This window comes from Gadus chalcogrammus, chromosome 8 (genome assembly GCF_026213295.1).
Source record: "Gadus chalcogrammus isolate NIFS_2021 chromosome 8, NIFS_Gcha_1.0, whole genome shotgun sequence".
NCBI classification, from domain to species: domain Eukaryota; kingdom Metazoa; phylum Chordata; class Actinopteri; order Gadiformes; family Gadidae; genus Gadus; species Gadus chalcogrammus.
The window spans coordinates 19,745,187-19,758,777 of NC_079419.1; the positions used below are offsets into that span (position 1 = coordinate 19,745,187).

At 44.1% G+C, this 13,591-nt stretch overlaps 1 protein-coding gene across 2 annotated transcripts; it reads right to left on the bottom strand.

The window, feature by feature from the left end:
* Positions 1–1,698: 1,698 nt before the first annotated feature.
* mtf2 (metal response element binding transcription factor 2) lies at positions 1,699–13,074 on the bottom strand. Of its 2 annotated transcripts, none has more exons than XM_056596451.1 (15): positions 12,847–13,074; positions 11,777–11,981; positions 10,909–10,990; positions 9,692–9,802; positions 8,830–8,930; positions 6,423–6,586; positions 5,855–5,950; positions 5,632–5,700; positions 5,374–5,497; positions 5,224–5,291; positions 4,806–4,976; positions 3,959–4,061; positions 3,610–3,668; positions 3,375–3,476; positions 1,699–3,182 (listed from the first exon to the last, which is right to left on the bottom strand). In XM_056596451.1, the coding sequence occupies exons 1-15, from the start codon at positions 12,897–12,899 to the stop codon at positions 2,792–2,794; spliced, it is 1,899 nt and encodes a 632-aa protein (XP_056452426.1). In that variant the 5' UTR covers positions 12,900–13,074; the 3' UTR covers positions 1,699–2,791. The 2 variants fall into 2 exon arrangements, with proteins under 2 accessions (XP_056452426.1, XP_056452425.1); XM_056596450.1 differs by having other exon boundaries at positions 9,692–9,805.
* Positions 13,075–13,591: the final 517 nt, after the last annotated feature.

Genomic DNA, 13,591 nt, shown 5'->3' on the forward strand with positions numbered 1-13,591 from the left:
ACACCGTTCGGCCTCTCCCGCCCGCTGCAGCTGGACTGGCGCCGTTGGGAATCTGGTGGTCTCTGTAAATCTTCTAAGGTCAAGCGACCTGGAAATCCGAAGGATGGACTATGCTGCAGAGAGCTATCCCTGGCATGTCGTTCTGATTGGCTGTAGTAAAAGTTAAAGCACACAAATGAAGGTGTGCTGATGACGAGCATACACAAGGGTGAGCCTCCTCACTAGAAATTATCAGTAGGACGGATGAATATAAACAGAACCAAACGGGGCTGAACAAGGGGCAGCGGCAGAAGCCAGCACTGGATTCTTGAGGTTATAATTCAAATAGGGCATATTTACTAACCTCGATTGTTCTCCCACACTTTGCAGACTGATCTCAGTAAATCTGAGTCGAGTCCTTAAATGAATTACATCTTCAATGAGTTTTGTTACATCATCGAGAAAGCCCCATCCAACCTCCAACTTAAAAACCACAATGTTACTTGTCCCCAAGTAACGTTGCAACAGAAGCCAGTTCGAGTGAGGTGTAAAACAAGTATATAAGTAAGTATATTAGGTTTAAAAACGTGACATGACCTCCACACACTCGATGTAAACAAAGCTCATCGCCGCATCCACAGGTAGCTATCGAGGACGTTTGAAAGAAAAGCATTGGTTTGTAACCAACATCGAGTAATGACGAGCACCGACAAAATTCTGTTTTGAAAAAAAATCTTAAACATTTAACATTTCGAAATAATGGTGCATCGCAACCACTACTGGCAACTGTAAAGTTTTCATGTACACACAACCGACTCTTCCTGTGATTCCCAACAAGGCACTTCGGGATTGGTCAATATACAACAGCTCAGTATATGATTGGTCCATAGAAAACGGCTCGGAATATTATTGGCTCAGCGACGTGACCGCCGGCAGCCGGGAGAACAGCGCTTTCAAACACAGCGAATGAGAAGCTTCATCCAGACTCAATACAACTCAGTTTGTAATATCTGAATTTATTTTCTCTTTGTACGCCAATAAAGTACTACATGTAACAAACCGACGCAGTTGGACTCAAAGTAGTTGAAGAAACGTTTTCGTTGGCCATCAAACCCTTTTGTGTGCACAGTGGCGGGTCAAAGGCAATACTTCATGTACATTTAGTCAGTCATAATGTCTAACACAATGAAATCCCCCAAAGTGTTCAGGGTATCGAAAGATCACCAAACAAGTCTACTTCATTCCATTGTATAAAACGCACTGATTATAGACAAATGGGACCAATCAATGTGTGTCTGTTATCAAAACTATAAACCTGTCACCTGATACAAAAATACAGACGCTCAAGTGAGCGTTTCGATCCTGAGTTGAGAATGATTCGTAAAATACAAAATAACTTTTTCAGAGCGGTAAAATAAACACCTGTCTAACAGAAAAAAGCCAGTGCCATAAAACGGATGCAAAGGCAGATGAACACATTCAATAAAAACGATTATATTCTGAAGAGAGGCTGAAGAACACGAGCTTTAAACCCATGATTGAAGGTATTCAAATTAACGGACCATCCCACACTTGAAAAATATCACTTTTTAACTTCTCAAACTATGAAAGCCAAGCCAATGTTTATGCTTTCAGGTATAAAACAGGTGAAGCCCTTTTTTTTTGGGAAGAACATTCAACGAAAAAAAAGTTTGAGCAAATTGATGTGACACCTTTAGATGGAAATAATACTGTTTTATTAAGAGATGCCAGTCTTCAGAATATGACACTAATGCTAAAAGGATTGGGAGACAAAAGTTCTTCCCAGCAATAAAATTGAAATATATATATAAAAAAATTAAATTAGAATTACTGCCTTGAATGAACAGAGTATATGAAAGCAGAATGAACGAGATGATAGACAAGTGGAAAATGATATGTGCAATTGAATCCAAGAAGAAAAATCACAGAAAGCCAGATTAAAACACAGGAGTAGAAAAACTAATAGTATACCTTTATATAAAATAATACCAGGTTTGCAGCAACAGAACAATTCTGTTTCACATTCCACATGAACTTGATTATTCACCAAAAGGACCACTTTTAAACACAAATCAATGGACAAACAGTGTTAGTTCTGCCCAAGGAATTATTCACTGCTAGGAGTCTGTAGAAGGGAACTTTGGTGATAAACCCCCATTACTTTTTTTAAATTTGGTATGAAATAAATGTTCTCAAGCACTGATCACTTCTTACTGCACATAGGTGTCAGAACCGGTACAATCGTGCATCACACATTTTGTTGATTAAACCACAATTTCCTTAGTTTGTTTTTACATTTCTGAAATACCATCAAACAATTTCTGCTTTCAAACAAACCTGGAATTGAACCTTTGATAAAAGAAATAGAAATGAAATCAAAGCAGCTGTGGCGGCTTTAGAAAAAATAATGCAGAATACACACAGGGAGAGTAAATGGTTCAGTGACCGGCATAGTGCAGTGTTAGGATATTTGGCTAAATGTTGCTATTGTCTGGTATTCAACGAGCACTCAGTGTATAGAAACAAAATGGGATTCACCGTCAGAGACATTGGCAAACCAAGGCTTTGTGACACGTAGCCTGATCTCCGCGGATCACCCCATGATGCGCGTCTACGGGCGTGTTACAGTCAGCGTTACTGCCAGACCCCTTTCTCCCGTCGGAGCACCACCAAAACAAGAATTTAAAAAAAGGGAAAATGTGATGCTTTGAGGCGAGTCGTGTTTGAGAACACAACCTATGGTGTTGGCGCTGGTAACGATGGATCAGGTGAGGCTGCGTAGGGGCGGAGCCTAGGAGGCGGTGACACCCTCCCACTCCACAAGGTACTGGACCTTGCCGTCGAGGGTGACGCGCCGCGCCAACACCCGGTACTTCTCCCCGCAGGCCAGACGCCCGGCCGCTCCGAAGTAGCTGCTGATGGAGCTCTTGAGGGTGGAGATCTGGCCGTGGGCGCCCAGGCCGTGCACTATGTCTGTGGAGGGCAGCCCCGGCTGGAGCCCGGAGGGCTCCGTGGCGGGGGTGGTGGTGGTGGTGGCGGCCGTGGGCTGGCGCGCCGGGGGCAGGATCTCTGGGTTCGGGGGCTGCAGGGCCCGCCGCGGTCGTCCTCGTTTCCTCTTGACGGGCGGCTGGGTGACGGGCATCATCGGGGCCATGGCGTGTTGCTTCTTTAAGCTACAGAGGCTGGTAGGAGGACAAATGCAGAAGCAAAATAAAACCTTGAATTTCTGCATCAAAGAAAATAAAGTTGCGTTTTATACGGTAGTTCCATTGACCTTTGATATGCTGTGCTCTGTTAAAACAACATGACTCTATTTTTTGGGTCGCACTACGACCTGAGGTTGTTATTTTGTTTACTTTGGTCTTCTGACTGACCTGGACTGCCTTGAGAGGCTGGTTGAGGTAGTTTCCGAGGTGCTCAGGGCACTGATCGATTCCACGTCTGAGGTTTGAGCGGATGGCAGAGAACGATCACTCCTGGTGAAGAGAAAAGGGAGGGGACTCCGGTTAAGTCCTGCTGTAGCTGAATCGCAACATCAATATCAGCAGCCAGACCATAGCAAGACACGCTGGTAGCGGTACTGGCTCAAGACTCATTCTCTGTACTCACTTGCTTGAGGTTAAAAGATCCATGGAATGAGAATCCATCAGTTGAGGCTTCCTCAGCTCCTGTGATGCAAGTCACGTGACACAGTGAGTGCATTTACTATGCAAATACGCAGACCTACAATAGGGAGTTATGCACACAGCCGGTAGTTTCCTAATCTTTCTAGCCATATTTGTGCATTAGACTAAAAATAGAGCACAAAAGGTCAGAGACACAGGTTGACTTTAACCCAGGACATCCCAGTGGTGCTAAATCCCAAACGGTTCTGTGGCTTCCCAGCTAGTTGGTGTGGCTCCAGGAGATTAGCCACCTCACACACACGACCCACCCCCCCAGACACGCCCACCCGTACCTGGGAGAGGAGCTCAGTGGAATGGCGTAGCTTAGCGAGGGTCTCTGCGGACTGTGCGCCCTGCTTCCTCTTCCTCTTCTTCACGGTCCCATTGGTCACTGCGCTGGAGGTCCAAACACAAAATAAATCTCTTTGTTCTGTTGAATCATTAAAAAATGTTGAGCAGCAATTGTATGGTAATTTAATGCAAAAACATGAAGGCACAGTGTTGAGATTATATGCATCCTGGTAGGTGACGCCCGTTTATGGCAGTGGACTCCTGTAATGGAACGGTCGCTTAGCAACAAAACAGTGGAGCTTGTTGACATAGATTGTTTGTAGGTTTTTTATTAGCCCAAACCTATCTACCACGAGAGCCTGTAAAAGGGCTAACAGGAAGAAGCAGGATATAGAAGGAATAGTCCTGAATAAAGTTGGCAGAATTTTGAAAAGGTTTGTTTCTAAACTGGCTTGGCTGATGAGAACAGACCACAGCCCACCATGACCATCTTCACAAAGAAACCCTAACAGCGCTACCTTCATAATAAAAAATAATAATATATTTAATTTGTAGCAATGATACCAGAGGTAATAATGAGGTATTGATGTATCATAATAATAATAATGTTTTAATCACGCCTGAGTAAGTAACCAAAGTATTTTTTGTAAGAACTGATACCTCGTTGAAATTTGGCCCAATCTATCGCAGATTTCCATTTAGCTGCTTTTATCCAGAAGCGTCTCGCATTGAAGCTACATTCCGGTAGCCACCTGGCTCAAGGAGGCCCCAAGGCCAGCAGCAGACACTGGGCATATAACCCAATTCCTCTTGAGTGACACTAGAGACACACCACAGACCCAACAGTACCTGGTGTTGAGGAGGGGTTTGGAGGACTTGCGCCCCTTGATGATGATCTCGTGAGAGGCCCTCTCCGGGACCCGGTTGGTGGGCTCCTCGGAGCTGGGCGGAGCCGGAGGGAAACGGATTCGCAGTCCAAACAGGTGCTTCTTCTTCTTGATCTCCTTCCCAGACATGAACCTGGGGAACCCGGAGACAGGGCAGGGGTGAAGAGAGCAGGCGGTTGGGTTAGTCAGAATGGAGCTGGGCAAGAAATCGAAGGGAAAACGTGGGAATTACTAAAACAAGATAATATGGGCTTTATTACCCAGCTTCTTACAGTTGACAAAATAAGATCATTTGAATTAATTAAAGACTTGTTTTGATCATATTCAGTATTGTAAACATATCACCATGCAAACAAAAGTGATTCGTCAACAAAACATACCTGCTGCTGTTCTTGTTCAGCGCTTCCAAGATGTGTTCGTAGCGCTGTGTTCGTAGTGTGTTGGCGAGCTGTACGGACAACACAGAGGACATGAGGAATCGATCGTGCAGAATGTAGTTAAGACAGGAAGGGTCAAAACATCGCCCCCACCTCGCCCAGCTGTAGGAGGTCCCAGTTGTCGTTGATGTAGGTCATAAGCTCTATCTCCGAGTCAAAGTACTTCTTCTTGTGGATAATGCTGAGATTATACAGACTCAAGTGGGCCACATCCTCCCTGAGGAACAAATGTAGAACTCAGAAATGCATAATGTATGACATTTCGTTTCGTCAAAGACTGCTCGAGTCCTGTGGGCTATTGCCAGCCCGCTCCAACATTCAAGTCAACACAAACGCCTCAGCGTAGCTCACCATCGCAGGGGAAGCCGCCGGAGGTGCTCGGGTCCACAGTTGCAAACTGAGCAAATGAACAGGTAGAACCTGAAAATAGGAAAACAGCAGTTTATTTCAAAAGGGACCGTATACACTATGCAAAATAAGAATACTATTAAATGTGCATCTCTCAGCATACACAATTCTTATTCGAGTTAGAGGAGCTACTTCTATCATAAGTGCACAAAGCCGACATTCATACCTGTCTCCCGAGAGCATTGGCATCTGGAAGCACTGCAGACACGTCTCGTGGAACCACTGCTGACAGCGGTTACACTGGAGCATCTTCAGGTACCACCTGCCAGGAAGAGAGGCGGTGAATACACAAGGAGGGCCTCGAGCTACACATGCACGTTAAGGTCACCGACAGCCTGGTAGAACATGCCATCCACACTGCCAGGGTGTGGAGTTCGATCCCCAGCCTGTGATAGGAATGCATGAACAACCCAACGGGTCATGTATTCAATATCCATAAACCATAATAGCCATTAGCCATAATAGTACACAAATAACTTGCAATTGTAGAATGATTATGTGAATACTTTTTGGATGGGAAATGAATATCAGATCCATATTAGAGCAAGAATGGCAAGTGTGCCTGCAATGAGGGCTCATGAACAAGCCATGACGTTCATTCATAATTTATCATAGAGCAGATGGTTTTATCCAAAGAACCATATCCAACCAAACACATACAAGTAAGGGGAAGGTAAGAGGGTTAGACATCTTGCTCACTGATGCCTATGGCTAGGCTCGGGGGGGTCACTCACTCTCCAGGGGCTCCGCAGTAGCAGTAGCTCTGCTGGACATTGGTCTTGTGGCCCTGGTCCCACAGCAGGTCGTCCAGGTGGTAGGGGAAGTACAGCTGCCACTCGCCCTGCTGGGGCAGCTGCAGGGCTTTGGTGCTGCAGCCCTTCTTCTGGGCACTGCCCCTCTGAAACAAATACACACACATTGTAAGTAGTGTGTACTGGAGGTTTGGAGATTGATCCCAGTACATTGGTTATTATATTGGGTTGGGTTCAACTATGGCATGCAGCCCGTTAAATTACCATGCATTTGTGTGGTGTTTTGGTTTTTCCCCTTTCTGTTTTTTCTCTCCCCGTCCTACATTTCAGGACTACAAATATGGATTGATTGGTGGAGGCTTGCCAACGAGGGAGCGTTCAATACGCTCAGAGTTTCCGGGAGGTTCGGACCTTAAGCTCTGAGGAGTTTTCGCTCTGAGTTTCGTGCAGAAGTTAAGCTTCCGGAGTCCTCCGAGATCACGTCCCCATGGGGTGTGCCCATTTCATTGATAGACTAAAGTGAACATGCAACAAGCACTAAGAGGCGAACTTAACACCCATTCTAACATTTGCATAACGATACATCATAGCTTACAATTACAAATATCACCTGATCAATTCTCGCCCAACCATCGCAAGTATTTCTAATAACTGATTCAGTTTCTACGGTTTTATGTCAGCCTACAAACTTCTGAGGGGCGTTTCCTGAACACTTATTTCGGAAGAAGGGAAGATGTACGTAAAGACACACAAGAGCTTCCGAACCGGCGAGCTGTTTTGAAGGCGGCATCAGCCACCAGTTAAAGGCCTCACCAGTTCCACCTGGTCTCTGGAATGATCAATCAAGCTCATGATTGTTCCATACCAGCACTATTTGTGTCCCTTCCTGTAAGCTGTGTTTTGTGCGGTTTGTTAGCACTGTGGCCATTGGTCACTTTGTTTTGCTTCTACCTTGCCCATGGCTCAGCCAATGGGAAGCTGGTAGGGATGGGTGTTGGGTGGCCTTTTATTTGGTGCCCAATTCTCTCCTGTTTTTGCAGGTTAGGGAGCTAAGCATACCCTTTGTTTTTCGTTGTACAATATATATATATATATATATACACACACACAATACATTTTGCAAGTCTGTTTATTATTTGGGCCCAGGCTAAACCTGATGTATAGCTTATTTTGGCCTTGATATTCTTTTGATACAATAAACCTTTTGTTTACTCCTGAAACCAAGATTCTTTACTGTTTTGAGTTGGCTTTATGTTACTCCGTCTATCCACTAGAGTAGAGGGTCATAACACAGCCATTTTCCCACCCATCTCTGTCATAAAGAGGGCCAGCTGTGACCAATCATCTATGGAACCTACAATTTCAAACAAGCCAATCTCCAGCCATTGGCTCCTTGCAATTAAAACTTTGTCAAAGCTGAGAATAAACAAATACTGTGATAGTGTGTGCCTCATGCAGAACCAAAGGACACTTAAATAAACAAAACATAGCGATATTGTTAGACAAAAAGGTGACCACGTGCTAGGGCTGTCACTTTTTATTCGAAGTTCGAATATTCGTTCGAAGGTGGGGTGAAAAGTTTGAATTCGAAGTGTAATTCTCCATTCGAACTGTAAAAATGCGCTATAAAGAAGAGAGCGGCGAGTGGCTTTTCCTCAATAAAGCGGCCCTCCTGGATCCCCGCTTCTCCCGGTTAGTCCACCTTTACCCTGCACAGAAACATCTCGTGACTGAAAGCCTCTCACACGAGCTCATTGAAACGGAGACCGACACTGATCGCACACGACAGGGAGAAAAGTCCGCTGCTGCGCTGGGCGCGATGGGCAGCCTGTTTGGGGACTTATACAGCACGGCTGACAGAAGCAGCTGCAGCGGTAACGGAGAGCTGCGAGACTACTTGTAATTTTCTTTCCGTAAGGAATAAAAAGAGCAGCATGCCGTGTTGGAGGTCGGCCTCACAGATTGTTCGTTTATATAGGCTGTGTGTGCCATGGACGACATGCGCTCCGCATATCGCGCTCCGAGCAGTTATTGTTAATGCGTAAAAGACAGCCGCACTTGTGTGTCGGAGCTTCCTCTTGTTGTGTTTACAAATGTGTTATCAAAGATGTGTTTTTATCCTGTGCTGTTATGAATTCAGTAGGTATACGTGATTTCCACAAGGAATAAAAAGAAACACGACAACAGTCGTGTTTCTATTATTATTTTTTTTTAATAGTTCTATGGGTGGGGTGGGGGGGGTCGAATGTATTCGAATGTATTCAAATTAATTATGGACATTCGAAATTCGTTCGAATTTCATTTTTGGAAAAAGTGACAGCCCTACCACGTGCAGAACAAAAAATTAAGATTAATAATAGTATTTTATGGCAATATGTCCATTGAGTACCTGGGGGGTAGCAGAGAGCTCACACTCCCTGCAGAGCCACTTGTCGTCCGAGTCGATGACTGTGGCATCGATGATGGGGGAGTGGCAGAGTTGATGGTACCCTGAACATAGCGGACAATTTAATATCAACATAGGTCTATGTCTGTTTCAACATTAGGTGTTTCAATAGTGTTTACATGCAACAACACACATTCATGAAAAGGCCCCTGTTTTACCACCAGAAGTGAGTGGGATTTCCCATAATCAGCTATTTCAGAATCTGACCTGCACTGTGCCTGATATCGCAAGGGAAAGGGTCTGCACATAAGTATAATGGATAAGAGTATATTAGCCTACCCAGCGGTCTTTAGCAACTGGAAGCCTTACCTATCCATCATAGATGTAGGTGGACATGCCCACTTGTGATGTCAACAAGGCAGAGAGCAGGGCAGATTTAGAAAAGGTGTGTAATGGCTAGGGGCACTCGCAACTGGGGCTTAAATAGAGTTAGACCTGTAGGGTGTGAAGGTGGTGGAAACACCTGCTCTGTCTGGAACATGCACTCCAACTCCACCATAACCCGGTTTATTCATTCTTAACCCGTGTCCTGGAAGTCCTTCCTGTCTGCTACGGTGGTTTTCTACCATATGTATGTTCCATACCCTACACCATGGAGTGATACACCAATGCATACCATTTCATTTAACTTATGATTTGAATAACTCCTCCAATGCATTATGTCAGCTTCAGTTGATTAATATTCAATCCATTAGCACAAAATCATGGTGTTGAGTAAGGCCCCAGCCATGATTAGGATTATTACCCTGGCTATTAAATGATGGAGTATACAATATGTCAAGCATTGTGGAAAAATCAACAGTACCTTGTCCACACTTATCGCAAATGACGATTTCATTGGGCTCCTCTGAACTTTCATTCTGGCATATGGAGCACACTATGTCATCTTCATCATCGTCCTCGTCATCGTCCTCATCTCCTGAAGCAAGGGGCATCGTGTCAAACACCATCACTCCATCGCAAGTTGGCACAGTAGAATCAGGCCACCTCAGTAACTGCTAAAATAGGCATGCTATCACAAATCGCTAAGCAAAAGAGTTGGAGACGAGAAAAACACCTAAAAGTGATGTAAAAAATAAACTGCCAAGACCCCCAACTGGGGGTCGCAGTAAAAGAGCAGGACCAGCAGGGGTCTGGTTGAGTGAGCCTGAAACAAAGAGGTGAAGGACGGTGTAGAAGGAGATAAAGCATGTTGAACCCCAGAAGACCACGGTATTGTTGTAAAGCTCCACTTATTAGACTGCTATCACCCTGGTACCCTACCAACGCCCTTAGCAGCATGGATATTATAGTTAAACTGGCAAGGATAAAAGTTGACCCATATTGGCAGTTAACTGTCAAGGTGATTTATTTAGTGAAAGAAATACTGTGGTGTGAGGGGTTGTGTCAATATCCTCGATGTTTCTAAAGATCATTCATCAAGTTACTGAATAACTGAACAATCGAGTTAACACTCTTATCAGGGACACTAGGGAAATGGGGCAGATTATTTGAGGATGTTGAAACTAGTCACGATTCTATGTCCTCCCATCTGAGACAATAGGGGAATGTGTTAGACGAAAAAGGTTGATTAAGAATCAACCCCTTACTACATGTAAAAAAAGGTTAGGAAACCAATCAAGGGAAAGGAGGCCACATCGTGTGCCTGGGGCTTTGCTTTAATTACTGCATGTGAGCTGTAGCTGAAGCGTTTCCCAGTGCTGTGAATACCTCTCCTGGGCTGCTCTCCAGAGGGGAGCCTGCTCACTACGGCACTGAGAGCGCACACGCTGACTGTTAACTGTCAGGGATAGAGACCGTGATAGTACAGGGCTGAATGGAGAGAGATAGCAGAGGGACTGGGACAGCACAGTCCTCGATCAGGAAAGCTAAGCCACAGCGGACTAGGCCAAGAAAGAAACTACCGCCAGAAGATTAAAAAAAAAATATATATATATATATGTAATATAATAAGGGTTAAAAACACAAAAAATTAAGTCCAAAATAGACATGCCACACGCAAGCTTTCTCTGTATAACCTACCTGTCTGGATGTTTGTCCAGAGCACCCAGGACTTGGACCGGTCTTCAAACACTACAAAGCATCGCTGCTTGTCCCGGTCTATCTGGGGGGGAGAAAAGGTCACTCACGTTTATAACATAATCAATGTTCGTTAAATTTAAAGTGCAATGTGCAAGTTCATGTCTTTTATTAATTCACATTGTGTGCTCCTAGAAATCTGATGAAGGATTAATCTTAGTGTTCTACTGCCAGCAAGTAATAAACCACAGAACACATTGAGCGATTAAACCATAGAGGGAAACCTCAGGTAAGCACACTGACAAAGTGCGATGGGGTTGTCAATCAGAAACATTACAGTAGCGCTGCGTCAATTTAAGTATTTTGGGGCACTTGCACCTTTATACCTTCCCAACATGACTGTATTCTTTACATCTTGGCCTATTTATACAGGACAACTCACTTTTTTCTCATTATTACTAATTGCACTAGAGTTAGCGAGCAGCATATTTACATTGTTGTCCCTGGGCAGGCAGAACCAGAACAGTAAATGCGCACCACATACATTCCTACATATAAGTCCATTATTGGGAAATAAATGAAAGTACAATAAATCCAAGGCGATCATAAGGGATGACATTTTTGTGCTGGTTTTGGAAAAGGCTTCAGGCTGGTTGTAACACTGCCAAGCTGCCGGAGTCTCATGTTTGTGGGTATTAAAAGGCTGCAGTTCTTCTTTTTAAATCATCATTCCCCACACCTTAATTATCTGGGGGAGCAAACCTGCCAATTGCACTTTAAGGCTGCAGATGTATAGAGTATATGTATAGTAAATATATTCTTACATTAATTTGTTTTTAAATACAGAAAATAGCGCCTCCCTCAGACTTACCTTGGTGATTGTGCCCAGGTAAAATAAGCCGTCGGACCAGCGAGCCAGGACGTCCTGGCCCTCTTTGAACCTGTCAGCCAGCATGCTGTCCTCTCCATAATCCTCTCCACCAGACAAGCTGGCAGGGGACAGGGGGGCCGCTTGCTGCTGCCTCTGGGAGTGGGCTCTCTGCTGGGCGGGCGAGTGGTCTACAGTCACCGAGTCTCTGGGGGGGGGGTTTGTTGTTTGGGTTAGGTGTATTATTTTTGTTATTATTGTTATTTTTGTTATTAACATAACGTTTCCTATGTAATGCATTGTTATGAAATTGTTTTAGCAATTTTAGAAATGGCACAGACAATATAATGGAGGGGATATAACATTTCGCAATCAATGAAAGGCAATCCACTAGGTCAATGAGTTAACAATAGAAATGCAGTTATGCGAAGTTACATTATCGCCACGATGTTTCATATGCATGCTAGTTACAGCACATGCGAAGAAAATGGTTGCAGGAATACAGTGTGTCAGCCTTGCGCCACAATGTATTATTTTCAGAGAATGACATGCGTGTTATGGTCAATATGACAAAACTTTTAATATGACATAAACAACAGTTGAACACGATAAAAATGTGCCTGAGTATTCTGGAGGGAAAAGCCGACGCAATAAATAGTGGACTGTCGGCAGCGCAGGTAGCAGTGCATTTCCTGCATGACGGCCAGTCATACTGTGCAGTTTGCCAGATTGGGCCAGATGTCCCGCCCAATCTGGCAACCCTGGCTGCAGCGCGCTGCGGCCAGCGTTCCCAGATTGTACGAGAAATCTGGCAACTCTGATACAGGGTCTCTTTGTTCAAACACCCACCGACTAACTACACGGGGCTCAGGATTGGGACTAATAAAAACGGCTCCGTAGATTCAATCATTTAAGTGTTGGAATAAAGTAAAACACTTGATATTGGCTGGTATTAATTAGTTCAAATGGTTTGCCGCCCGATTTTATTAGCCACACACAAAGCACAACTGTGTGAGTGAACGCCAGCCCCTGGAGCCCCCCACAGGAAAACACGGAGCGAATGAAAACAATACCTCATTCGGTCCCCTCCGCTGGCGGTATCACCCGAACAATGGAACAACTTCATAGATTGGAGCTCTTTTATTTTAGCCCCGCTTTCTTTTATTTCACCTCACTAGATTAGACGCCACAATCCGCAACCCCAGCACTGTTCTTCAGAAAATAACAAACAGATAATTTTCCTCTGGTGCATTCGCCATTTTGGTTTCCCGCTGATGGCCGCGGCGCATGCTGGGAAGCGCGCTACCCGATCCTTTTTTATTTTTTCCAAGCAAAGTTTTTTTTCTTCACGTTTGAAATAGTAGGCAGGGCATTTAGTAGGCTGGAAATGCTCGCGTATGTGATGTATTCAAATATTTGGAAGAATGTATTTTCCATTGTATTTAATATATTTGAGTTCCAGGCTTAATTTATCGACATTTATCGAATAGATTAAAGATCGATGAATTGATCACAATTTAACCGTTTACAATATAAACGTATTCTCAAATCTCTCTCCCGTCACATGTTTGCATATTTACTGGGAAATGCGAGTAATCAAGACCGCGACAATATAACTATTCAAAATCATGGCCGTTGTCGGCACTATAACGTCATCAATTAATGTGTTTCCCCTACAATAAATAAAAATAATGCTAACAATGGTTAGACATGCAATATCAACTGAAAATACACATGCATTGTTCTTAATAATCTCCTTGAATGATAAACAACACCATGCGTTAAAGATAGAGTATGCAGCGGACTGTCGGTCACCTT

Excerpts from the sequence above, each read along its gene's own strand:
- mtf2 (XM_056596450.1), bottom strand. The coding sequence starts at position 12,899 with ATGAAGTTGTTCCATTGTTCGGGTGATACCGCCAGCGGAGGGGACCGA. Across the intron at positions 8,931-9,691 it reads TTGCGATAAGTGTGGACAAG|GGTACCATCAACTCTGCCAC; the intron begins GTACTGTTGATT and ends CGCTATGTTCAG. Across the intron at positions 4,062-4,805 it reads AAACCCCTCCTCAACACCAG|CGCAGTGACCAATGGGACCG; the intron begins GTACTGTTGGGT and ends TTGGACCTCCAG.